At 55.9% G+C, this 27210-nt stretch overlaps 1 protein-coding gene across 1 annotated transcript in view; it reads right to left on the bottom strand.

Annotated features, from left to right (window-relative positions):
- Positions 1-27210, bottom strand: part of HK1 (hexokinase 1) — a 66284-nt gene that overhangs the window by 18067 nt on the left and 21007 nt on the right. The window contains exons 3-9 of the mRNA XM_056113428.1: positions 17844-17992; positions 15370-15489; positions 11257-11352; positions 10030-10129; positions 9749-9932; positions 3578-3733; positions 353-586 (exon numbers count right to left, since the gene is read on the bottom strand). Coding sequence (XP_055969403.1) covers positions 353-586; positions 3578-3733; positions 9749-9932; positions 10030-10129; positions 11257-11352; positions 15370-15489; positions 17844-17992 — 1039 coding nt within the window. The remainder of the gene's footprint in view (positions 1-352; positions 587-3577; positions 3734-9748; positions 9933-10029; positions 10130-11256; positions 11353-15369; positions 15490-17843; positions 17993-27210) is intronic.

Below are 27210 nucleotides of genomic sequence, written 5' to 3'. Positions count from 1 at the left end.
CTCTGGAACCATCTCTGGGTTCCCAGAAGAGTCCTTCAAACAAGGGTCCCTGATGAAATGAGGTCCCAGCAAGAGAACGTGAGAGACAGAGACATTCTCCCCATCCCGGGCTCCTGAAGCTGCAGAAGCTCTCCCGATGGAGGAAAGGAAGAGGATGGAGAAGGGGCAACAGCAGCCAGACCTGGGGGCAGGAGGTACCTGTCCCAAACGGGCAACCCTCACCTCGCCACTCAGAACCGGGAACTGTGTTGCCGAACCCCAAGCCCTAGGCTGCATGCCAGCGCCTGACCTCCGGGGGGGCCCCGCGCCCAGTGGGGAACGGGGTGCCGAGCGTAGCAAAGGGCAGACTCACTGTGGGTGCATCTTGTAAAGAGACCCGTCGACACCAACCGTGGTCCGCAGCCGGGTGGTGCTCTTGTTATCTCGGAGACGGTTCAGGATGGCGCCCAGCGTCGCGGCCACCAGGTTGGCCGAGCGGAAGGACACGATGGTACACACGTGCTGGACCGAGACACAGTCGTCGTCGGACGGCTCCACGCCCAAGCGCGACAGGATGGCTTTGGCGTGGCAAAGGCCTTCCTTGGTCCTGCGAGCGAGACGTGGGCGCTGTGAGTCGGGGAACCCGCGGGGCCAGGCCCACGGGAGGCAGAGCCGCACTGACCATGCGGAGAGGCCTGGGGACCAAGCCAGAGGCCTGAGAAATGCCAGCGGGAGGGAAGGCTGGAGAGGCCCCTGGGGGGATACGCTGCAGGACAAGCTGGTGCTCTGCCGGGGGTGAGGGCGCAGGAAGCCCTGGACGCCCCCGAGCTGGGTCTGAGCTGTCCTGGGACAGCCTCCCCCGGGGTCTCCCTCAGAGGGAATTCTTCTGCACACATGCTTTCAATCTGGTTGGATTTGCTGCAAGTCACTTTGCAGTTCTGTTACTATTGTCGGTAGTATCTTTTAAAAAATACAGAGGGGCCAGGGGCTGGAGCAATAGCACAGCGGGTAGGGCGTTTGCCTTGCATGCGGCCAACCCGGGTTCGATTCCCAACATCCCATATGGTCCCCTGAGCACCATCAGGAGTAATTCTTGAGTGCAGAGCCAGGAATAACCCATGTGCATTGCCGGGTGTGACCCAAAAAGCCAAATAAATAAATAAATAAATAAATAAATACAGAGGGGCCAGAGTGTTAGTACAGCGAGTAGGACGTTTGCCTTGCATGCAGCCAACCTGGGTTCGATCCCCAGCACACCAGCTGGTTCCCCGAGTACTGCCAGGAATGATTCCTGAGTGCAGAGCAAGGACTAAGACCTGAGCATCACTGGGTGTGACCCAGAAACAAAAATAAGTAAACTGAAATAAAATAAAAATATAGAGCTTTAGGGGCCGAAGAAGCCATTAAGGGGGTGAAGGGGCTTGCCTTGCATCCCAGGCTGTGGTTCTTACACTCTACAGACTGCAGTTCAAATCCCCAGCACTGACTAAGGTCTCCTGAATACTTCCAAGAGTCATCGCTGAGCAGAGCCAGGAGTAAGCCCTGACCACAACCGGGTGCAGCTCAAAAACAAAACAAAGAAAATGTTTGTTTTTTATTTTTTGGATCACAGCCAGCAATGCTCAGGGGTTACTCCTGGTTCTGCACTCAGGAATTACTGCTGGCGGTGCCTGGGGGACCCTATGAGATGCTGGGAATCGAACCTGGGTCAGCTGCGTGCAAGGCAAACGCCCTCCCCGCTGTGCTATTGGTCCAGCCCTCTTACTCTGAATTTTAAAGAGACTGCTCTGACCGTGTGCCATGGCAGGGTTCTTTTGACATGTTTTATTGAGATAGTCTTTGTTCCAATTGTCGTACTTGTGTAAGCGACTTCAAGTGGACTCTTGCTTCCGGCTGAACAGAAACGCCGGCCCCAGCGGCAGGCCCAGAGGAAGGCAGGCTTTTCCTGACATTGTCAACAACTTTCAGGAACCCACGAGCCTCCGCTCGCCCGACTGCAGCTGATGGGAGCCGTGGGCAGAGAGAGAGCTGACACCCAGCACCCCCACTGTCCCCCCACTAACCGGAGGTGTCCAGTGGTCATGCAGGACCAAGATCTGAGGACCAGTGCAGAGGTAGGACAGAGGAACAATGTCCACATCCCACCTCCTCTCAGGAGCGGGACAGGAAGCTGCTGGCTGGGCCTCAGTGCCCAGGACCCCAGGCAGCGAGCAGGAAAGCCCACCTCAGGCAGAGTTGGAACGGGCATTTCTGCCCTCCGAGCTCGCCTGACGTTTGCACAGGTGGCCCATGGGGCTCCCTGGAGTGGACAGTGCCCGATAGAAGTGGGACGCGGAGGTCACCGCAGACAGGAAACCCTCAGACCTGGCTGACTCTAGCAAAGTGTCTCAGGACCAAGTTTCTCTGCACCCCTGGGTGGGGTGGGGGGACCAGAGGAGCCCGAGTTTCTTTTTCTTTTATTTTTTTTGCTTTTTGGGTCACACCTGGAGATGCACAGGGGTTACTCCTGGCTCGTGCACTCAGGAATTACTCCTGGCGGTGCTCAGGGGACCATATGGGATGCTGGGAATCGAACCGGGGTCTGCCGAGTGCCAGGCAAACGCCCTCCCCACTGTGCTCTCACTAAGCATGAGTTTCTGACACGCGGCAGAGAGCGACAGGTACCAGCAGGGCTCGGCCCTCCGACTGTGTACCCGACGTGTTGGTGGACCAGCGTTTCCCAGATTTGGGCCAGGGGCACACACACCTTCTGGCTGTTAAGGGGCAAGAGAGGGAGGAGGCAGGGGGAGGCCCGTGAGCTGGGGTGTTATGGGAGGAGTCTCAGCCACGAAAGCGTTTTCGGAAATGAGAAGCGACCCACAGAGACCTGGGTTTGCTAGGCCACGTGAACCACAGAAAGACCCACAAAGGGCACAGACCTGCAGGACTCCTCAACCCAGCTGCTCACAGGAGCTTTTTTCTCCAATTATCTCGGCCCTGAAAGCCCAAGAGAAATCCCAAGGCCCTGGGTCTGGCCTGGTCAGCGCCTGGTCACAGATGAAAATCACCTGTTCTTGGGAATCTGCTCTTCTCCGTGCATGGGGCTGTGGGCAGGGAGGAGGGAAGTGGCAGGGGCGGTGATGGAGGCATCTGCGCCCTCAACATTCTTCGGTGTTTTGCTTTGGTGTGGGGGGAGGGAGGGCCACACCCCGGAGTGCGGGAGGTTGCCCCGGCTGGACTCAGGGGCAGTGCAGGAACAGAACCTGGGCGTCCCCATGCAGAGCACGCAGCTGGCCTGCCGGATGTCTTGCTGGACATCCTGCACGCGCCTGCAAGCTGTGGGCACACCAGCCCCAAAGGCCAGGGTCAGAATTTATTTTTTTGTATGGGTTTTGAGCAATGCTCAGGGCTGACTCCTGCCTCTGCACTCAGGAATTACTCCTGGCAGTGTTCGGGGGAACCATATGGGATGCCGGCGATCGAACCCAGGTCCACCGCATGCAGGGCAAATGCCCTCCCTCATCGCTGTACTATTGTTCACGGGGACAGACGTGAGCGGTCACAGGCCCCCACTGATGCCCCGCGGTCCCCTCCCCTCAAAGCCGAGCGAGGCACTTACTTCTCAATGGCCGCCACGTCACTGGTGGTAAAGGACCCTCGGGTGAGCAGCTCTGGGGTGATGCGCCCCTCAAATAAGAGGCTCTCCTTGGCCATCTTGACCACGATCAGCCGGACCAGCTCCCCCAGGTACATGCCGCTGACCATCTTCTCGAACCTGTGGGAGCCAAGCGCAGGGACCTGTTAGCACCAGGGACAGACACAGGGCGGGTCACCAGGACCCGGGGGTGGGGGGGGGCGGGCAACAGGAGGAGGTGGTCCTGCAGAGAGGCAGCCTGAGGGGCAGGGGTGGTCCGGAGGGTGTGGGGTGGAGAAGAAAAGGAGGTCTCTGGGCAGATGGGAAGGGATATGATTGCCACTTACACAACAGCTTACAAAAACACAGTATGAGACGAGCACTGAAGGACGTAGGAACGAGGGCCAGGAGGACTGGGCCACGGTTGGAAGCTGCCCCAAGTACAGGGGAGAGTGAGTTAGGATAGAGAAGGGACCAGTGTGACAATGACAGTTGGATTCAATCCTTTGGACAAGACCTGAGTGCTAAAAGTGGGTAAAGCGATATCCCTGGCAGCCTTTCAGTACCTGTATTGCAAGAGACAGAGACAGAGACAGAGAGACAGAGAGACAGAGAGAAAGTGCCTGCCATCGAGGCAGACTGGGGAGGAAGGAGAAAAACTGGGGACATTGGTGATGAGAAATGCGCACTTGGGAAAGTAAAGGTGTTGGAAAATTATGACTGAAACCTAATCATGAACTTTTTAACTGCATCTCACTGTGATTCAACTGGGGAGAGAGAGAGAGAAGGGAAAAACCAAAAAACAAATGCTTCTCAGGGGGCTCTCGTCTGCCCCCTCCACCAGGCAGGTCACCCAGCCCTACCGGGAGGAAAGAGTCTCCCCATTTCATGACTTCTCTGAGGGCAGCCGAGACCGGGAGGCTGGACGCAGGGGCTGTGTCCGGGGGTTCTCTGCTTCCGCCATCCCCCCAAGCCAAGCGTCCCCCCAGAGTCCCTTCTCTCACTCTGCGGCCTACTGGGTCCTGAGTTTCACCCCCGGCACCATACGGTACCTGAGCACACCCGTGTGTATATCACCTTCTGCACTCCAAAAAAAGTATTACGAATTTACTTTGGGGAACTGACTCCCCGCTCTGAGCCCACCCTAAACCCCAGGGAGGGCTCGGGGTGGCCGGAAGTCACTGGGCTGGGCCATGTTCAGCCAAGCGAGTTCCTGGGGGATGTGTGAGGCCTGGCGAGGCGCCCGTCTGAGCTTGACCCTGTCCAGGCTGACCAGGGCCCGGGAGGAAGCCGGGCGCAGGACGGATCCCAGAGACTAAGCCACGTCAGGGAGCCACGTGAGCTTTCAGAGCTGGCAGCGACCCAGCGGGAGGACCGGACGGGGCAGGGCAGGCCGGGGAGGCTGCTGGGACCCGAGCACCTGCCCCACCCGCTGTACTCGGGTTCTCATTGTTCTCTCTCCCGACAGGGCCAGACAGCCCAGGCTCCTTGGCAGGAGTGCGCCCTGCAGAGCGGGACCTGCCCGGCCCGGCCCGGCCTCGGGCACGGCTGGGGAGAGCCCTGGCACAGCCCCCAGCAGGCGCCGCGGAGTCGGCCTGCCCAGGCGCCTGCCAGCTTCTCTCTCGCACGTCCTGTCGACCCACAGCTCGGGACCTTGACTTCCTCGCTGGCGGTGTGGGGCGAAGGCTCTGCGTGCCTCAGAGCCCAGCTACTGCGCACCGTGGCTTTCCTGGGCATCCCCCCGCTTCCTCTTATTCAGCACTGCACCCCGTTACATCATCTTCCCCTCATAATCCTGGGAGTGGGCACGGTCTGCCCATTTCATAGACGGGGAAACTGAGGGAGAGGAAAGGTTGGTGTTGTGTGCCGAGTCACAGAGCCATGAGGAGAGGCAGATGCGGAGCCGGGACCCAGCTCAGTGTCCAGTGCGAGGGGCTCGATGCCCAGGAGACAGAGCTGGCCAACATCGCTATTCCCTGGGACCGGCAGCCACCAGCCCCACCCCCAGCCTGGGCTCCGCACATGCATCGAGGCAGTGACGTGCAAGGGCTCGTGAGTGAGCCTCTCGCTCGCTCACTTCCTCCCAGGGGCCTGCAGCCTGTCAGACTGACACCCCGACTGTTTCTCCCTAAGGAGAGCTAAGACTGGCTTTTCCCACTGCCCCGGGAGAGACTCCACACTGGGCAGTGCTCAGGCCTGAGTCCTGGCTCTGCACTCAGGGATCACTCCTGGCGGTGCTCAGGGACCATACGGGATACGGGGGATCGAACCCGGGCCAGATGCGAGCAAGACAAACGCTCTGTCTGCTGTCCTTCCGCTCCTTCTCCACCCCGCCTCGATGCCCTTCTGCAGATAAAGGAAGCAGGAGGCCACAGCCCTGACCTTCCCAGCCCTGACCCCCGGCCGGAGGGAGGGGACGAGCAAACAGGCCTCTCGGAGCCGGGATCTGTTCCAGCCAGGATGACCGGGGGCGGCGGAGCCCCCTTTACTCCTGGGGACCTGAGTGAGCAGGCAGCTGGCCACCCTGGCCACAGGACAGCGAGCAGCGTTGGTCCGCGGGCATCGCTGAGACCTGTGGAGGTCACATGCATCGAGGCAGTGGCGTGCAAGGGCGAGAGCTCCCTTGGCAGCCGGGCCAGCTCCACCAGGCAGCCCGAGGCAGGGAAGGGGCGGGAGGAGCCCTGTCACGCCAACAGGGCTGCGGGTGCTGGGAGGTGCCAGGTGTTATGCAGAATGCCAGGCAGGAAGGCGTGTGGCACTGCGCTGTTCCTTCCTGGAGGAGGAGGTCACTGCTTGGCCGGGTTTCTTTCTCCTTTTTTTTTTTTTTTTTTTGGTGGTTGCAGGTGAGGGGGTCAGTATCTCTGAAGTTTGAAGAATGGGATAAGCAAGCACAGGCAGCCTGAGCCAAGACACCAGGCAGCACAAAGGAAACAGGAAGGACAAGCGAAGGGCGGTTAAAACCAAAACGAGGGGCTGGAGCCCGATAGCACAGCGGGTAGGGCGTTTGCCTTGCATGTGGCCGACCCGGGTTCAATTCCCAGCATCCCATAGGGTCCCCCAGCACCACCAGGAGTGATTCCTGGATGCAGAGCCAGGAGTAACCCCTGAGCATGGCCGGGTGTGACCCAAAAAGCAAAAATAAATTAATAAAACCGGAAGGAGGTGGCACCGAAACAGCAGGAGGGGCTGGAGAGCGAGCAGGGCAGGGGGGGTGCTTGCCTTGCACGTGGCTGACTCAGAGTCCATCCCTGACACCCCATATGGTCCCCCGAGCACTGCCAGGAGTGATCGCTGAGCACAGAGCCTGAAGCACTGCTGGGTGTGGCCCAGATGCACCCTCCCCCGCTCCACACTGAAAACCTTTCCTAGTCATCGCCTGTTTTCAGGAATATGCAGTACAGCCCACATGCAGTCCGAGATCTGACCTGTGATAACCTGCAAGCAGGGAGACGGGCAGGAAGACGGCCTTCCCCGGATCCTGGCCTTCCCCATCCTTCATCACTCACCTGGCCAACCCCCCAACCCTCCCCCCTCCACCCGTGTGGCTCCCCCTCCCCCCATTCGACAGCTGTGAGCCCAGCTCACTCACAGTTTGGCCTGGGGACACAGGGCAAAGGACAAAGAGAGGGGCCCGGGTCCTTATCGCTCTGTTCCGGCAGGTAAAGGCCTGGCCGCTGGGCTATGAAGGCAACCTGGGAGGAAATGCTGACCACTGGGAGGAAATGCTGACCACGAGGCTCAGCATTCTCCTCCGAACCCCGGGGTCACCGTGCTGGGAAGGCGGAAACGGCAGGTTTGGGAGGCCTTGGACGGGGGCATGGTGTGCATGCTCTGGGCCACTGGTGCTTATCCCCACCCATGCATCTCCAGGGAGACACCCCCAACAGTTCCACGGCAGGGTTGGGGGTGAAGGGTCAAGTCAGCACATAAGGGTGAAGACAAAACTCACTGGCTGTCAGAGCGGAAGCTGGGCGTTCTCACCATGCTGGCGTCTCCGCCCCAGGATGCAAAGCGAGGGTTCAACTCTGAGTCTAAGACCCTGGGTTCTCCCAGCGGCTTTTGGCAGAAATGCATCCGCTCCCCACAGTCGGTTACTGGAGCCAGGCCACCCCAGGAGGAAAGGGTGCTGTCCCTCTGCCTGCTCCCCCTTGGCAGTTCGGTGGCCGCCATCCTCCAGAGGCCACTGGACAGTCAGGTTTAGGCCCGCAGTAATGAGACACAAGGGGCCTCACGGGATGGGGGTGGAGCCGGTCCTGTCCTCCCCACCCCAACGAGACCACAAGTCATCGCCCACGAACGGCCTCTCTGGCTCCTGATCAAGCTGCTCAACGGCCATGATCCCAGAGACTCTGGAGCAAATCTCGAAACCCAGTGGCTTTTGGCAGAAATCCCTCCAGATTTCATTGTTAAAATTTCGGAATTCCAAAATTGCATAGCCACTACTGTGGCCGCGCGACATCATATGTTCTTCATAACCAGCAATAGAAAACAAATTGTCTACCGTTGCCTTTTCGGCAGATCTGAGTGTTGGGGTAAAATCCCAAATAATAATGGTGGGTCTGGTGTCAAAATACTGAACGTAATCTAAGTAGAGAGAGAGTAATGTGGGAATCATCTGCCCCACAGGTAGGGGGAGGGTGTGGGATGGGGGTATACTGGGGTTTTTGGGGGTGGAAAATGGGCACTGGTGAAGGGACGGGTGTTTCATCATTGTATGACTGAGACTTAAACCTGAAAGCTTTGTAACTGTACTCATGGTGATTCAATAAATAAATTTATGAAAAAAAAAAAGTAAGGTGGAGTTCATGCCCAATTCAATCAGCCTAATCAATGGCTGACTAATTAGCAATACTCCTGCATTAGAAAAAAAGAACCTGGGTTCTCTTCCCTCTTCCTGACAAGCTCTGACAGTGTGTGCACGGGGCACTGGGGTCACCTGGGCCGCTCCTCTCACCAAGCGGAAAGCCACCCAGCCCGGGTCTTGTCATCTTTTGGGAAACGGATTTCAAAATGACCAGGGCACGCCGCCTCCTGCGGGGACCACTCTAAAGAGAGCAGGATGTGGGGATGGATCTCGGCAGGCGGGAGCCTCCGGCTGGCAGGATCCAAGAGCGTGAGCAAGATCACAGCCAGCGCTTGGGGAACAGAGACAGTAGCCGCCGTGCTGGGCTGAGCCGGGCGCTCTCTAGGGCCCCACGCCTCTGGGCTGGCCAGTCTGACGATGGCTATGAACTCGGAAGTCTGCGCATGCTCCACTCCCTGAGAAGCTCCGTTTATTCACCACCCCAGCTGCTGTCCTGCTTGTCCCAACGGCTCAGTCCCTTACAGGACCGATGTCAGCCTTGGGGACTGACCTCACCTAGAAGCCCTGCAAGAGAAGGAGCTACTGGGCTGGACAGTACAGTGGGTAGGGCGATGATCTTGCAGGCGGCTGACTTGGGTCCCATCTCTGGCATCCCATCCTGTCCCCTGAACACTGCCAAGAGTGATCCCTGAATGCAGAGCCAAGAATAAGCTGAGCATCACTGGCGTGGCCCAAAACACACAACAACACACATGCGCGTGCACACGTGAAAGAGAGACAGAGGGTCTGGAATGATAGCACAGCGGGTAGGGCGTTTGCCTTGCACGTGGCCAAACTCGGTTGATTCCCAGCATCCCATAGGGTCCCCCGAGCAACACCAGGAGTAATTCCTGAGTGCATGAGCCAGGAGGAACCCCTGTGCATCGCCAGGTGTGACCCAAGATGGGGGGGGTGGGAGGGGAGAGAGAGAGAGAAAGGAGCTACTTTGCATCCTGTTAGCTGCGCACAGCTCCACCAGAAAACTCGAGAACGTCACACTGAAGGAAGCAACTCTCACACTCCCTTCCGCAGCCAAGAGCCCCATGCTATGCTATCTCTCGGCCTCAGTTCAGCGCCAGTGACTGACAACGGAGCAGAGGCGTGTTTCTACCCAGAGCTCCAGTGCCTCTAAGCCGGGAGGAAAGGCCCAGAAGCTTCCACGTCCGCTGGGCCTGTCGGAGTGCAGCTTCTGCAGCCCCAGGAGGAGGAGGGACAACGGAGGCGACCGTGCTGGGTGTCCCTCCCGTGCTCCCAGCCCCTCCCCTCTCCCAGCCAGACCCCCCTCGGGTGAGCAAAGACAGAGCTGGACTCACAGCTGCTTGCCAGGGTTGAGCGATCCCCGGTCGATCTCCCGGTCGAACTCGGTGCGAATGTCCTCCAGGGACCCGTCGTCCCCGAAGGCCCCCCACTCCGTGTTGATGCACATGCGGCCCTCGTCGCCCTCCACCAGGTCGATGTGCCTCAGTTCCTCCATGTAGCACGCGTTGGTGCCGGTGCCTGAGTGAGAGACGACACAAGAAAATCAGAGACGGGGGTCGGGTGGGGGGAGGGCAGGGCTCGGGGAAGGGGGGCCAAGGCCGCGAGGGGACGTCACCGATGATGAGGCCGACTTCACACTGCTGGTCGTCATAGCCACAGGTCATCATGGTGCCCACGGTGTCATTCACCACAGCCACGATGTTGGCGTCATAGTCCTGGGGACCGACAATGGGCATCACTCTCCGCGCTCAGGAGCAGAGACCCCCAACCTTCAGGAGCAAGGTAGAAGCCCCCCTCCCCCACCCGTTTTCACGACTGCCACGGCGGCAGGGGGGATGGCGCTGCTGTCACCTCACGACAGAAACAGCTCAGTCCCCTTCACTATCTGGCTGCTCTAAGAGTCTTTCTTTCCAGAGGGGCTGGAGCGATAGCACAGCGGGCGTTTGCCTTGCACGCAGCTGACCCAGGTTCGATTCCCAGCAAACCATATGATCCCCTGAGCACTGCCAGGAGTAGTTCCTGAGCGCAGAGCCAGGAGTAACCCCTGTGCGTCTCAAGGGAAAAAAAAAAAAAACAGGAGTCTTGCCAGGGCTGGAGCAATAGTCCAGCTGGCAGAGCACTTGCCTCACACACTGCCTGGCCTCAATTCCCGGCAACACCTGAGGCTTCCCGAGCCCCTGCCAGGAGGGATCCCTGAGCACAGAGCCAGCAATCAGCCCTGAGCACTGGGTGTGGCCCACAAAACAAAACAAAGTTTCTAGAATGGCCAACCTGTTGGACAGTCTATCAGGAGAAATCAATGAAAGCTTTTTCCAATCTTCAGAGATGTAGCAAATACCTACTATGGTATCGGGTAAAAATGGTCAGAGATGCTGAAGATACCAACGGTTAGAAGCTGACCAGCTCTGAGCTGACAATGACAAGCAGGAGACACCTGAGTGTACATGTGCAAAATCTTCAGGCTGGAGAGACAGCACCGCGGGGAAGGTGCTCCCTGGGACGCAGCTAACTCTGGTTCGATGCCCTGCACTGCAGTCCCCTGGCTATGCCAGGCACAACACCCCCCTCCTACCTGCCTGCGCTGACCGCCCGCTGTCCACCTGGGAGCCTCAACCCCGTGCGCCCTTTCAAAGTCAGGGATCCCCAAGTCAGAAGGCTCAGCCTGCAGACAGCTCTGCTTCCAGTCCACCCAACTTCCGGACCCCACCTCTCACCTACTGGCTCTTTGGGGCCTCCTGTAGGAGGCCTTGGGCCAGACACTATCGCCCACATCCCCCTCAAAGAGCCTCTGCCGGGGAAACAGCCTCCTCCCCGCCCTCCCCGCGGTGCAGAGGTGCTTTACCCCGCGCTTCTTGATGGCCTTGTCCAGCAACTTCACCACATCGATGCCCTCCACTCCGCTCACTCGGAATCTCTTGGTCCAGGTGATCAGGATGGCCTGCCAAGCAAGGAGAGAGGTGGGAGTGGACGTGGTGGGGGGGACGCCTGAGAGGCCTCCTGGGAGCCCCCAGCCCTCGAAAGGGTTGCTTGAGGGGAGAAACAAAGCCAAAACCAGGAGAACTGGAAATTCCACAGTGGCCAGGTGACGCTTGCCCACTTCCAAGCCACTGCCCCACGAATGAATGTCAGAGCTACATCAGAAACCAGCAGCGAAGGTACATTAAGACATGGAAAGGCATTATTGACAGGGGGGCTGGAGCAGTAGCACAGCGGGTAGGGCATTTGTCTTGCACGCGGCCAACCCGGGTTCGATTCTCAGCATCCCATACAAAAAAAGCAAAAAAAAAAAAAAAAAAAGGAGAACACCCACCTCACATTCTAGACTGTCTCCCACCTCTTCCTGCCCCCGCACTGGAAGTGTGACCTCATCCCAGCTCTCAAAAACTAAGGAACACTGAGCTCAGACGACTTTTATTTATTTTTTATTTTTTTGCTGTTTGGGTCACACCAGGCGATCCATAGGGGTTACACCTGGTTCTGCACTCAGGAATTACTCCTGGCGGTGCTCCGGGAACCATATGGGATGCTGGGGATCGAATCCGGGTCAGCCGTGTGCAAGGCAAACGCCCTACCTGCTGTGCTATCACTCCAGCCCCTCAGACAATGGCTTTTGCCAAGGGTTTGAGAGGACCTGGGGACCAGCGATCTTTACACCTTGCCGCTCGGATGCCAGGTGAATACTGCTTTCGTTCATACTGAACAGAGGAGAGATGCAAAAACAGCCTCTTGGACGCCTCTAGATGTGGCGGGGGAGATGAGGGCACAGGAATTTGGTCCTGGATCTGTCGTCAATCAATCCAGTGGCCACAGGACACTACATTTAACTCAAAAGGAATTAAAGACCTTGCTAGTAGACCTGAATCCATAAGCCCCATCCAGGAAAACAAAGACAGATCGAGACTATGGACCTCAGAAGCATTTTCCATAATTTGATACTGTTGGCATCAAAAGATAAACAAATGGGACTATATCAAGGTCAAAAGTTTCTGCACTGTGAAAGAAACAACCAAAGTAAAGACACCCTGCTACGTGGGAGAAGATATTCACCTTTCATACATCTGACAAGGAGCTAGTAGTCAAGATTTATAAAGCTTTCATAAAACTTAACATCAAGGGCTGGGGCGACGCTATAACGCATAAGGCTTTTGACTTAAATGCAACTGACCTGGGTTCCAATTCTGCACACCCCAGATGGTTCCCTGAGCCCACCGGGAATGATTTCTGAGCACAGAGCTAAGAATAAGCCCTGAACCCTGCCAGATGTGGTCCAAAGGCAAAAACAGAAAATTAACATCAACAACAAAATTCACCCAACCTTACCCAAAAGGGGGGTGAGGAGCTGAGCACACTTCTTCCTCAAATAAAACATGAAAAAGTGCTCTTCATCACTATCAAGAAAATGCAAATGAAAGCAATGATGAGCTACCGCACCAGTGAGAACCGCACACGTCCAAAAGGGCAGAAGACCCTGTATTGGTGTGGAGGAAGGGAAAAAGGATCCCTCGGTCACTGCTGGTGGGAAGATTACTAGCTTGGCCTCTGGAAAACAGCACAGAGATGCCTCCAAAATGTAAGAATAGAGGGGCTGGAGCGATAGCACAGCGGGTAGGGCGTTTGCCTTGCACGCGGCTGACCCGGGTTCGATTCCCGGCATCCCATATGGTCCCCTGAGCATCACCAGGAGTGATTCCTGAGTGCAGAGGCAGGAGTAACCCCTGTGCATCGACAGGTGTGACCCCCAAAAAAGTAAAAAAAAAAAAAAGAGCTTCTATAGGGCCCAGTGACTCTACTCCTGGGCATTCATCCCAAAAGTGATAAATTAAAACGAGTCACGGCAGCCCTAGCCAGGACAGCCAAGATCTGGAAACAACCCCAGCGCCTGCAGAGAGGGAGTAGACAGAGAAGTGGTGTCTACACACAGCGGAACACAACTCAGCTAAGAGGAAAGACGAAATCCCGCAGCGCTCCCTGGAACTCCGATGGAACCAGACGTGAGATCAATAGGAGCAAGAGACTTGGGACCTGAGGGACAGTACAAGGGATAGGGCGACTGTCCTGCACATATCTGACCCGGGTCGATCCCCGGCACCCCATAAGGTCCCCCGAGCCCACCAGGAGTGACCCCTGAGTGCAGAGCCAGGAGTCACCCTTCAGCACTGCTGGTTTGGGCTCCCCTCCAAAGATAATAAGGGAACAACAAAAATGAGGGATTAGACAATGGCCAACAGTAACACAGCCTACGTGCCTGCCAACGAAACCAAATTTGCTAAGTGGCAGAGGGAGGAGACTGCGGGGGACCTCGAAACAGCAGTGGAGAGACACTGGCAGACCTGGGATGGTTGTGGGGCAGCATCACCGTCTTCTTCAGCACAAATCTCAGCACTATGGTAAATCACGACCCTGAATAAACTCAACAAGGGGCTGGAGCAATAGCACAGCGGGTAGGGCGTTTGCTTTGCACGCGGCCGACCCGGGTTCAATTCCCAGCATCCCATATGGTCCCCTGAGCACCGCCAGGGGTCATTCCTGAGCGCAGAGCCAGGAGTAAACCCTGTGCATTGCCGGGTGTGACCCAATAAGCAAAAAAATTTTTTAAAAATAAAAATAAATAAATAAATAAACTCAACAAACCATGTGGCCTTGGGAACCTCATTCTCATCCATGAGATGAGGATTTGGCCAGCTGAGCTCTCAAGTGCCTCGTTTTTCTCTCAGTATGAGGCTGGACCCATTGGCCTGGAGTCAGGGCACATGACACAGCATGACGCCGTGCCCAGGAAGGGGCACTCGTCCCACTAAGAAAGGGGCACAGAGGTGCCGTCCGGAAGTATGGAGGGTGCCGCGTGCACCAATGTCCTGATCCCGCAGAAATGTCCGGGTTCCCGGGGCAGGCTCGGGGGCCAGCCTGTCCGCAGAAGCAGCACGAGGGCAGGGTCCCGGGAAACCGGAGCCTCGTAAAGAGGGGATGGGGAGTGCTCAGCCCACCTGACCACTGGACGCTGGAAAAGGATGCGTGTTAACCATGAGGTGCCTGTGACAACAGAGCTGGGTCCCCTGTGAAGGAACCACTGGGCTCGTCGTGCTAGGCTGCAGCCTGTGTGCATGCATGCAGGCGAGCGGGTTTCTCCCTCTCTGCAGGGAAAGAAGGATCAAGGTCACTGCCAACCTGCATTCCTGGGGTGCGCGAAGGGATGTGGGTGTCACGTGTCACATGGGCACTGCTTCCTGCTAAACGGATGAGTGAGTGAACAGAGGACAGACCGGGGGATACAAGGGGTCACCTGAGTGCAGAAAGGAGCCGAGGGACTCTCTGGGGCTGCGGGCAGGGACAGGAGGTCCTGGCACCCGCCTCCCCCTAACCGCCACAACCTTCAGTTCCCTCAGCGGCCTCTTCTGTGCCCCCACACCTGCACTGAGCCCCACCAGCCCCGCCAAAACGACCACCGTGGCCCCCGCGTTGCTGTGTCTGAACAGTGCCATTGTCAGCCACTGAGCGGGGCTGAACCAGCCCCCGAGTCCCCAGTGAGTCCTGCAGGGGGGCACCCCTTGAAATACAAATGGTTCTCTCTACCCAGATGTTTTCTTATAAATTGGGCGGAGGCGACAGAAGAGCGGAAAGGACATTTGCCTCGCATGCGGCCGACCCAGGTTTCATCTCCGGCACCCTACATGTTCTCCTGAGCCTGGCCAGGAGCGGTCCCTGAGCACAGAGCCAGGGGTAAGTACTGAGCACTGCCGGGCGTGGCCCAAAATGAAAAGAGAAACAAACACACCAACAGAAACACATAAACCATTGGCCAGTAACCGGAAAATGAAAGGCGCCACAGGGCCTCTCAGTCCTGCCTGTGAACGCACCACACGAGGCCTCCAGAAAAGCCAAAGGAACGTGTGGATGAGAAAAGGGGTCATAAGCTTTTCCACCCCGTGGGCTTCCCACCAGCTGGAAAGATCCTTACCTCGTCTATCTTGGACTGCCGGCAAGGGAAGGAAAATGTGAATCCCACAGGTAAGTTCTTGCCCTTAATGTTCTTTTTCTCCAAGAAGTCTCCCAGGCATTCAGCAACGTGGTCGAAGAGCTGGAAGGAGCACAGGGGGAAGCAGGGAGAGATGTGAGCATGTCAGGAGAAGGGGTGCAGAGTTCTCCCCTCCCCAACACACACACGCGCACACACACACATGCGCACACACACGGACACACACACACACACGCACACGCACGCAAGTACTCATGCACACACATACACACACGCATATATGCACACACATACAGACATACACACATACCACACATGCACACACACACGTACACACATGCACATAAACACACACGCGCACACACATACACACACACAGACACACAAGCAAGCATGCACACAAGCAGAAAGGAGCTGCTGTAGGACCACAGCTGTGTCCTGGGCTCAGGGCTGAGTGCAACCAGCAGAGAAGAATCTATTACAAAGAGCCAGACGGAGTCCAAGAGACAGTGGTGGGGTTAAGGCCAACCCTGATTCAGTACCTGGCAATGCAATTGGTCCTCGAAGCACTGCCAGGAGTCACCCCTGAGCACAGGCCAGGCGTAACTAAGTAAGCCCTGAGCACTACCAAATGTAGCCTGAAAATCCCAAGAGTCAAACAAAAGAGTCTGCCCCGTAGGCAGAGAAAATTGAAGAAACACGCCAAACCCTTCAACTAGAACTGGTCTCTCTGTGGTCACCAATGTGTTACCACCAGAGTCAAGAGAAAATTCTAGAACAACAGAAAATCAGCTCATCTGCCACGTGCCAAGGCCTCGGGCTCTGCTGGCCACCCTGGTAGAGGCTTCTGATGGACCCTCTGTCTCTGCACATTCCAGAAGCTCTGGAAAAGGCCACAAGCCTCGAGCTGCCTGGTGAACGAATCCTCTTCAGCCTTCCTTGTTTTCACTTTTGACCCAGTACTAACTGAGCTGGGCAACACACACACCGCTTACATGTGGTGTTAACTGGTCCACTGGACAGTCACCAGCCATAGCTGCCCATGCCAAGAGATCAGCACCGGAAACCCCCTTTGCTATAATCCTGGACGAATCATCATCTCTTCTATGCAAACTGACAGGGACAGAGGCAGAAGCAAGAGACCAAGAAGCTTCGGGAAGCTGGGACGGAGAAGAGGGAGGCACAGCGGGGAGGTGCCTGCCTTGTACGCCGGCCGCTGACCGAGGTTCGACCCCCGGCATCCCATAGGGTTCCCTGAGCACCGCCAGAAATAATTCTTGAGTGCAGAGCCAGGAGGAACCCCTGAGCACCAGCTGTGTGTGACCCAAAACAAAGCGAGAGAAAGGCGAGGACTCGCTGGAGCGAGGAGACCCGGGCTGTGCCGTGAACGCATCGCAGGGCAGGGCGCTCCCTGCCACCAGTTCCAGTGACACCTAAACCCTGTTCCTCGTGCGTCAGGATATGCCCATGTCAGCTGCACGGAGGGGAGGGGAGACCCCCGGGTGAAGGTCACAGGCAGGGGCGGATCAGCATAGCCACAAGAACAGCAAGAGGGGGTTGGAGAGATAGCACAGCGGGTAGGGCGTTTGCCTTGCACGCGGCCGACCCGGTTCGATTCCCAGCATCCCATATGGTCCCCCGAGCACCGCCAGGAGTAATTCCTGAATGTAGAGCCAGGAGTAACCCTTGTGCATCGCCAGGCGTGACCCAAAAAGGAAAAAAAAAAAAGAACATTGAGAGCTGGGCGGGGTGGGGGGGTGTCAATGGACAGGGTGGAAAGCGGCCTCAAGGGGCTTCTGTCCACCTGGCGGGGAGCAGCCACGGTGGCCACAACCAGGTAGAGTGGGAGGCCTGCGACCCCATGGCAGGTCACGGAGGGGGACTGAGGGGTCCCGCCAGGTGGGCCACCAGCCGCTCCAGCTCCCACCACTCATCTCAGGACGAAGGAGAATCGGGAGGAGGGAGCTCCCCGGGTCTCGTTTCAAAGTCCGGACACCAAACAAGTGGGTTTTCTGGGCAACTGCGCCACGGACCTTAGAACACAACTCCCCAGCAGCAAACATTTGGCAAGGCTGGCACAGACATATGGGCAGCGGCCAGTTGGCACTGGGGCTGCCGAAGCCGCCACGGCACAAGTCAGGAGCTCCCTGGACCAGGAACACACGGCCGGCGAGCGGGAACCACAAGACCCCGCAGCCGAGGCAAGAGTCCTGGGGGGGAAGCCGGACCCCGCCTGGTCTCCAGAGCTGGGTGACGAGGCAATAATGAATCCCAAGCCCAGGCCTGCCCTCCACTTTCTGTGCCAGGACTCACACGAGGCTTTTAACGCAGGTACAGGATGGCCCCCGGTGAGCTGCCGGGCTAGGACCCCCAATTCCTGCTGCCTGAGAGGCTGGGGGAGCTGCAGGGGGGTCGCAGATGGTCACTAGGGCTCGGGGGAGGGGGCCGGCACCCACCTGGCTCCCACTGCCGTGCATGATGTTCTCCGGGGTGGGGTAGCTCAGAGACTCCATGACAACATTCTGCTTCTTCTCGTGGCTGACTTGCACCCGCAGAATCCGGAAGGAAGACCCGCCGAGGTCCAGGGCGATGAAGTCTCCCTTCTCTGCAGGGAGAGAGCAGGGTCACGTGAGACCAGGAGCTCAGGGCCCCGCACCCACAGCGAGCAGGAGACCGGCATGCACACCCGCTCTGCCGTCCGGAAGAGGCGACGAGGGGAAGCTTCCAGCCCCCCAGGACCCCAGGCAGAGACCTCGAGCCGTCCCGGTCTCCTTCCCAACTACAGGGCATGGACAGACAACGCAAGTGCCAAGTCCCCCCCCACAGCTCGCTCTGAACCCGTTTCCAAGACAGCGCTACTGGGGCTGGAGAGAGAGTGTGGGGGCTATGGTGTTCATGCAGCTGACCCCAGATTAATCCCTGGTACTGCATATGGTCCCCCAAGCACCACTAGGGGTGAGCCCTGAGCTCAGAGCCAGAAGTCCATGAGCCCCTCTGGATAAGGTCCAACCAACCCCCACCCTATCCCCGCCGCTCTCGAACCCCCTACACACACACACACACACACACACACACACACACACACACACACTTTACATAGCATTTTGGTGGCCGGGGCGATGGCTCAAAGCACCGAAGTGATGTTTCACAGGCACCCACATGATCTTCCTGAGCACTGCCAGGTGTTGCCCCTATATAAACAGCAACAGCAAAATAACAGCATTTCCGCCCAGAGAAAACCTGCCTCTCAGGCCCTGGGTTCGTTTCGTGCAGCTAGTCCTCAGTCAGCTTATTTCCATGGAGGCTACGAAGTTGGGGGTGGGGGGAATATGCCTCACATGAATGGACTGTGGGCTGCCATGTTTGCTGCTCTTGCTGTTTTGTTGGGCCATACCAGGCACTGCCAGGGGCCAGACGGCCGTGCAGTGCCAGAGCTGTGGGTCCCCTGATGCATAGTGAGCTCCGTCGCGACGTATTCGATATCCCAAACACAGTCACAACAAGTCTCGCAACGGAGACGTTACTGGGCCTGCTGGAGCAAATCGATGAACAACGGGAGGACAGTGACAATGACAGTCACGGCTACACACTGCCAGTGCCAATTGTGGGAATCAGAGGCGTGAGTCAGTGTCATGAGACTACAGCCTGAGGTCCATTTTCAGCGCTGCGCAACCATCACTATTTCCAGAACTCTTCCTGACCCCTTCGCATCGCCCCACACAGGAACTCTACACCCAGTGACCAGTAACTCCCCTCTCCCTTGCCCTGGTTCCTGGAAACCAGAGACGAGTCTGTCTAAATTCGTTCTATCCCTCTGGGTTCATCTATTCTAGATTGACCAACAGAATCACAGAAGGATGCGCTTTTTATTGTTGTTTTCTGGGTCACACTTGGCGATGCTCAAGAGGAGTTCCTCCTGGCTCTGCACTCAGGAATCACTCCTGGCGGTGCTCAGGGGACCATAAGGGATTCCAGGAATCGAGCCTGGGTTGGCCGCGTGCCAGGCAAATGCCCTACCCGCTGCGCAATTGCTCCAGCCCTGAATACGTGCACTTTTGTGTCTGGCTTACTTCACTTCCCTAATAAGCTCATCCCTGTTGCAGTGCATCCGTGTTCGGTCCCTTCTACGTCGAACACCACCCCACTAAATACACACACACACATACCACATCCCGACAATCACCACAGAGTCTGTGTGACCAAGAGGGACCTGGGTTAGGAACATCCCCAGATGAAAACCCAAGTGTCCCCCCCACAAGTCAATGGATCAACAAGATGGGAGTGTATCTATGTCATGGATTGGTGGCGTATTCCAACCCTGAGTTTGGCTGAGAGTTTAAAGTTGCTAGCAGAATCCTAACCTCTAGGGCACATGTGCGATCCCCAGGTTAAATCCCTGCTTCAATATTTGGTATGACAACCTCCTTCTGTCACTCCATCAAAAGTGTTTTCTTTCACCGTCAGTTCGCAAGCACTGAACCTCACTCTGCTCCCTGGCCAGTCCCAGGACGGGGGGAGAACTATTAGCATCCCAAGTCCACAGTAAAAGCCATGTGGGGTCAGTAACTTGTCCAAACATACAACCAGAGGCAGGATTTCAACCTAGAAACTTAGGCATGGAGGGAAACTACCTCCAAGGTAGACCTCGGGGCCAGGATCATCCCAGGGTTGGCATTCAAGAGAGACCTGAGCCCACCAGGATGGTCATTTCTTGGAGGGGTTGGCGGGGTGTCCTCTTCGGAACTCCGAGCAGTTTTTTTAGGCTCTGGGCTTTAGTGGAAAGAGTGAGAACCGAGTCCGGCCAACAAGGATATTTGCTTTGTGGGGGGGCCACACCCAGTGGTGTTCAGGGGACTAGGTGGTGCTGGAGACTGAACCATGATTCCTAAGTGTCACGCCCACACATGGGCCCTCTGAGCAGCCCCAGAGTTTTAGACGTGGACACCAATTTACTTCATGAAGTTGACTCCTCGGCAGAACTTGACAAAAATAGATGGGGCCCGTTTTTCAGTCACCAGTCTGGGCCGAGGTCTCGCCTTCAGCTGCATCAAAGATGGGCAAGTTAAAGTGGGTTCTTATGTCTGAGTGCCAGGTGGTGACAGGAGGGCACAACTGCCCGTGGCTGGCAGCCAGCGTGTCCACACAGCCAGCCCCAAGAAGACCAGTGGCCTGACTTCAGCTGCTCGTAGGTCAGACCGGAATCTGGTCTGGGGGACCCGGTGGTGACACGCACTTTCATAGCTCTGCAAAGCCCCTTCCCCAGCCTCCCTGCACTCTACACACACTGCTCGAGGGTTCTCCTACGTTTAACAAGCACCAGCTGAGGAAGCCCGAGGGCGTCAAGAGTCGGAGAAACGATCCGAAAAGCTGGCTTTGAGGCGTCAGGATGAGACTCACTGGCACACGACTGCCCCTGGGACCTGATGGATTGATTTGAGGGGTCCTGCCCCTGCATGCAGAGTAGAAGCGGGGTGCTGTCAGGCTAGGGGCCACTCCTGGTCCTTCCCGGGGCGGCGACCTTGGCTCCGGGAAAGGGAAGTTGGCACCTCTTCTGAAAACCACATCTACGGCTCCGGAAACGGGACAAACATTAACTCACCTTCTGGGTTCAGGGATAAGGAAGCTCCGGCCAAACCAGTCAAATGACTGGCTCACGGCAAGGCCAGTGCCTCTCCCAATACTTAGTCACTCTTACTTGCAAATATTGCGATGCTCGTTACACCTTCCGTGCCTGAGTCTTATCGGCCTCACTGGGAGGATTAGCAAGGTGAAGGCCAGCGCTGTCCACCATGCTCCCTCCCTTCCCCTGGACTGAGTGGTGCATACAGCAGGCCATGGGTCAGTGCTTGCTGCTGGCTCACCAAGAACTGCGGGTATCAAAGGCAAGGCCCTCTAGCTCTAGGCTCTGCCAGGACCAGGGCACCAATGACCGATCTTCAGTCATGATCACGACCACGACCATCCTGTTGTTCGTCGATTGCCTCGAGCAGGCCCCGGTAACGTCTCCTTCGTCCTAGCCCTGAGATTTTTAAAAACGTGCCATATTCAAGGCTCTTTCAGAGTTAGGAGAATGAGACCCATCATTATTACTGGTATTTGGCATATGGGGTACGCCACGGGGAGTTTGCCAGACTCTGCCGTGTGGGCCGGTTACATTCGGTAGCCTGCCAGCTTGTCCAAAGTAAGGATGAGATAGTAAGATCTCGCGCTTCCGGGATCTTCAGTAAGGGCATAAAATTCCTGGCATACATTCCACTGATGGTCTAGCATCTCTTTATTATTTATTTTTTCTTTTTTTGGGGGGGGTCACACCCAGCAATGCACAGGGGTTACTCCTGGCTCTGCACTCAGGAGTTACTCCTGGCGGTGCTCAGGGGACCATATGGGATGCTGGGAATCGAACCCGGGTCGGCCGCGTGCAAGGCCAACGCCCTACCCGCTGTGCTATCGCTCCAGCCCCAGGTCTAGCATCTCTTTAGAACATGTCACCACCACCACCCGCTCCCCTCCGCCCCCCCAGCTCTACTTTTATCTAAGAGGTTGGTGCTGGGCCCAACCCTCAGCTCTAGCTCTGTGATTCAGGAGCATCCAGGGTCACCTATGTTGGGCATCACAATTGGTTAAGGATGGTCACATGGCCCCAGTGGGCAGCCAATTGGTGCTCTGTCCAAGACCGTCTGCAGGAGAGCCAGCTCCGAGCTGAACTCATGAATGGGGGCAGCGGTTTCTGCAAAGTCAACTTCAGAGTGAAAGAATAAGGGAGAGAGGCCACCTTCGGCCCACACACCTTGCTTCCAAGAGTCTAGAAATTCCCCTTTTCGGCTTGCTGAAAACTGAGCTTGAACTTGTCTTCCATCACGAAGGGGCTCTGCTATTACCCCCTTCCCTCTCAGGCTGGCTCCCTGCAGCAGAGCTGAGGGTCTGGCCACCCATCGTGATGGAGCAGGGCCAGGCGGGGTGGCCCCCTCATTCTCTGGGGTATGAATGAGGACATGCTAGCCTGCACTGGTTTCTCCCTTTTCCCTGCGTCCTCCTGTGTCAGATTACAGGGATGCTGGTGAACTCAGAAAAACTCCAGATCCACGACCAGAGGAACAGGACGGCGGAGTTAAAAGACACTCACTTGCCTGCCTCCACCCAAGCCTGATTCAATCCCTGCAACCCACAGGGTTCCCCAAGCACTGCCAGGAGTGATCCCTGAATGCAGAGCCAGGACTTAGTCCTAAGCAGCACTGGGTGTGGACCCCCCAACCCAACCAAACTAACAGAAACTCCAAACCTGGATCCTTTGTCCACGGCTGAACCTACATATTTAGGCCGAACTGGTGAGAGTGTGGTGAGGGATGTGGGGAGCCTCTGACAGGCCGCGACTGGGCAGTCTCCCACAAAACGCTCAGCGTCAACCGTTCAGGTGTGACACAGAGGGTGGCATGGAGCCATGCGTCCCACAGCACAGCTCCCTTTCCAGAGCTTTCTTTTCCCCGAGTCCCCTTCAAGCCCCTGCAGCAGGGAGAGGTCACCCTAGCTCTTCTACAGATGGGCAAACAGGGGCCCAGCGAGGGAAGCCAAGAGCCTTCTCCAAGGTCACCCAGCCGGGCAGCACGGCCGGCTGGATCCAGCGTTCTGAGCTCTTCTCCCTGCAACATCCCCGTGGGCCGCCCTCCAGCTTCCTCTTGAAGCACATGCCTGCTCATGCCGTCTCATGCCACATGGCTGTCTCCATGAGGCCAGAGGCCGCACCTCCAGCCGAGGCTCATTAAACACAGGGCTGAAGAGCCCCTGACAGCTCTCCGCTCCCTAATGAAGGCCGTTATTACCGGCGAATGGGGAAAACAAACACCAGCACAGATGTCCCTCTCGAGCTCAGGCCTGCGCCGGGACACAGGGCAAACAGAACTCGAGCACGAGAAAGGCCACCTGCGTGGTGGCTGTGCCTCTCTCAGGACGAGACACGCCCTCCCTGCCACGCAGAGTTCCGTGTCGCTATGCGAGACGCAAGGAGCGCACGGGACGTTTGGGAGGTTTCAGAAACAAAGAGAACTTCCAGAACAACCCAGGCAGTTTTCCAGAGAGGGGGCTCAGGCAGGAAAAAGTAAGTGACCAGCCCAAACACTAGGGAAAAAGAAGTTATTTTCAAGACCGGCACAACTGATACGGCACATGCCAAGTACATGTGTGACACTGAGTTTAAACTGGCATCGCATGTTCCCTGGGCACTGCCAGCCTGAGGCCAGAAGCTTAAGTTAAAACCACACGAGGCCATAGGGCTGGAGCGATAGCACAGCGGGGAGGGCGTTTGCCTTGCATGTGGCCGACCCGGGTTCGATTCCCAGCATCCCATACGGTCCCCCGAGCACCGCCAGGAGTAATTCCTGAGTGCATGAGCCAGGAGTGACCCCTGTGCGTCGCCAGGTGTGACCCAAAAAGAAAAAATAAAAACCCACATGAGGCCAAATATCACCAGCTCCGTGGCCCACCCTACCCCCAGAATCCTGAAAATGATGCCTGTACAAAAATTGTTTTTAATGTTTTTGCCATTCCTGGGTCAATTTTCATACTGTCTTTTAAAAAACTCAACTTGTCAGACAAATACATTTGTCTGATGATTTTAGGCATACATTCATATACACACATCATGGTTAAAAAAACAGTACAAAAAATAGCTTTGCCTTAAAATAGTTTAAAAAAAAAAAGTGTAGCATCCCTGCAAATATAAAACAGTAATATTAGGGGTCCGTGTGATAGGACAGTGGGCAGGGCACTAGCCTTGCAAGCAGCCAACCTGAGTTCTATCCCCAGCGCACCAGATGTCTCCCAAGCTCAGTTACAAGTGATCATTGAGTGCAGAGCCAAGAGTAAGCCCTGAGCACCCCTGGGCGAGGCCCCAAATCCAAAACCAAAACCAGAGAAACAATAATATTGGTACTACTGTTAAGTAAATAACAAACAAGAATAAAAAGAGTCTTGGTACATATACTCAGTGGAAAATGACTCAGCTACTTTAAAAAGATGGAATCTCTTTTTAAAAAAAAATTTTAAGTGGATGAGAACAGATGGAAATGACAAACTTCATAGTCTCCTAATCACAGAGAAGGCTGGTGCAGGATGAAAACCTGTGTGAGATGGGACGTTTGCAGCGAAGAAACTGTGAAGTGGGAGGCGCCATCTACTCTATAAAATGGAATCGCCTGGGCTAAGCCCCACGCCACCAAACCAAAGTGAAGGGTAGTTTCTGCCCTTGCAGACACAGACTCCTAATCCAGTCATCAGGAATCACCTGGTCAGCACGGGCAGGTCACCTTGAGCCTCCTTCCGCCATCCCTGCTAAGGCTTAAGACTGCAATGTGACAGTACAGTGGGAAGGGCATTTGCCTTGCACACGGCTGCCCAGGGTTCAACCTGGCATTCCATGAGGCTCCCTGAGCACCACCAGGAGTAATTCCTGAGGGCAAAGCAAGGAGTAGCCCCTGAGCATCACTGGTGTGACCCAAAAAGCAAAAAATTAAAAAATTAAAACTGCAGTAACAATTCTCTATTGCTGCCCAGAACGATTTCATTCCTCTTGCTTCTTCTGTCTAAAAATCCTTTGCCTTGCTGAGCTCTTCCATCTGCTAATTTTGATGTTTTCCTGATTCATAAACTGCTTGAATAAAGCCAGTAAAATCTAAAATAATCATCAAAACAGGTATTGGGGAGATGGCTCAATGGGCCAGAGGGCTTGCAGTGCGTGCAAGAGCCCTGGGTACAGCCTCTGGGAGCACACGGTTTCCAAAGCACTGACAGAGGTGACCCCCAAACATTACCAGCTATGGGACTCCCCCCCCGAAAAGAAGTAATCTCTGTTCTTAGAAAGTCATGCTACATAAAAGATTTGGGGTTCCCGGTATTAACTGTGACCATACCACAGACCAAATAGTTTGACTTATTCTTTCAAGTGACAGCATGCTTCTAGGAATCATGAAGCCGAAATAAGAAAACAGCCAACTCGGTTCACCCTCAAAAAGCTTACAGTCTAATTGGCATGTGTAATATCCTTACTGTCAAAACAGGAAAGAAGAAAAGGGAGGTTTACAGGAATGAGGGAGTGCCCCTTGGACACACCAAAGCTGCATTGACACCCCAAAGCCGCAAAAAGGGCGGCCCTCCCTTAAACAAGGTGGCTTAGAAGAGGGATTTGAACTAAGCCAAGTCACGGAGCAAAAAGGCATCAATATTTCCCTTCCTTCATTATTCATGCCTTTCCTACTCTGAAAAGGAGAAGCAGCAGCTAAAATCCATTTCAGGGCTAAAAAAAAAAAAAAAAAGGTAACGGAAGAGCCATTGCCCACATCAAAAATACAAAATGGGGGCGGGGGGAGGGAGACACAGGACAGCAGGTGAGGCACTTGCCTTGCACACAACTGACCCAGATGCAATTCCCGACACCATATGTGGTGTCGCTCCCCTCCGCCCCCAGGAGTGACCCCTGAGCACAGAGGCAGGAGTAAGCCCGGAACACTGCTGGATGTGTCCCCCAAAACACAAACAGAAAAATAACATAAAACAAAATAAAATGAGCCAATGTATTCCTGAGATTTTTTAAGAGTTCAAAACTCTGATTAGATTCTGTTCAAAGCCCTGAGCCTAGGACAGGAATGATATAATAGTGGGTAGGGTGTTTGCCTTGCACGTGGCCGACCTGGGTTCAATCCCCAGCATCCCATATGGTCCCCCAAGCAACACCAGGAGTGATTCCTGAGCGCAGAGCCAGGAATAAGCCTGAGCATCACGGCCCCAAACAGAAAAGAAAAAAACAAACAACTCTGAGCCTAGTGCTCTGGCGTCAAAGCCACCAGAAAGGGAAGATGTTTTTTGGAAGGTTCGGGGAAGCCATGAGGCCACTTCACAGCTGGGCTTGCAGCAAACCGGGGGTCAGAGCCACCATGGACTCTCCTCCACCATGACAACTACAGCGGCGGTGAGCGTTTCCGAGGGCCAAGAGCTCCCTGGTTTGCTAGGAAGGAGCCCCACATTCTGATGACTCCAGGTGGCTCTTGATGGATAAAGGCAGGGCAACGGCAGGGCAGGGGCCCACTGCACAGCACAAAGGGACTGGACTGAGGTCTCTGAAGGGGAGGACCTTGGACACAAGATCTAAACCCACCAATAAACAGCAGGAACAGGGAGATGACAGAGCCCTTCCCTCCACCACTGTCCCAAAGGCCCTCCTGTGTCAGATCAGTTCTAAATGATGTTCATTTTGCAGGCTACGGCCCTGATGTCCTGTGTGTGTGTGTGTGTGTGTGTGTGTGTGTGTGTGTGTGTGTGTGTGAGAGAGAGAGAGAGAGAGACAGACAGACAGACAGACAGACAGACAGACAGAGATACAGAGATTGAGAGAGACACACAGAGTTGCCGGGAATGGAACCCAGGGCCTCACAAACTCAAGGAATGTGCTCCACGGCTGAGTCACACTCCTGTCCCCTGACTCACCATCCTAAATGAGCCCCCAGAGACAGGAAATAGCAAGAGGGTGTGTGTTCCCACCTGAGCAAGAAACTTCCTCATAAGTTCTCACCTTCCTGCATGTAAGAAGCAGGTGAACCCCGGCCTAGTGCAGGATTCCCAAGAATGAGTCAGCGAAGGCAGGGATGAATGACTTTTTTTATTTTGCTTTTTGGGTCACACCCAGGAATGCACAGGGGTCACTCCTGACTCTGCACACGGGAACTAACCCTGGCGATGCTCGGGAGACTATATGGGATGCTGGGAATTGAATCCGGATCTACCGCGTGCAAGGCAAACTCCCTACCCGCTGTGCTATCGCTCCAACCCCAGGGACGG

The sequence above is a fragment of the Sorex fumeus genome, unplaced genomic scaffold (assembly GCF_029834395.1).
Source record: "Sorex fumeus unplaced genomic scaffold, SorFum_2.1 ptg000020l, whole genome shotgun sequence".
Classification (NCBI taxonomy): Eukaryota; Metazoa; Chordata; class Mammalia; order Eulipotyphla; family Soricidae; genus Sorex; species Sorex fumeus.
This window is presented reverse-complemented; position numbering and strand designations above follow the sequence as displayed.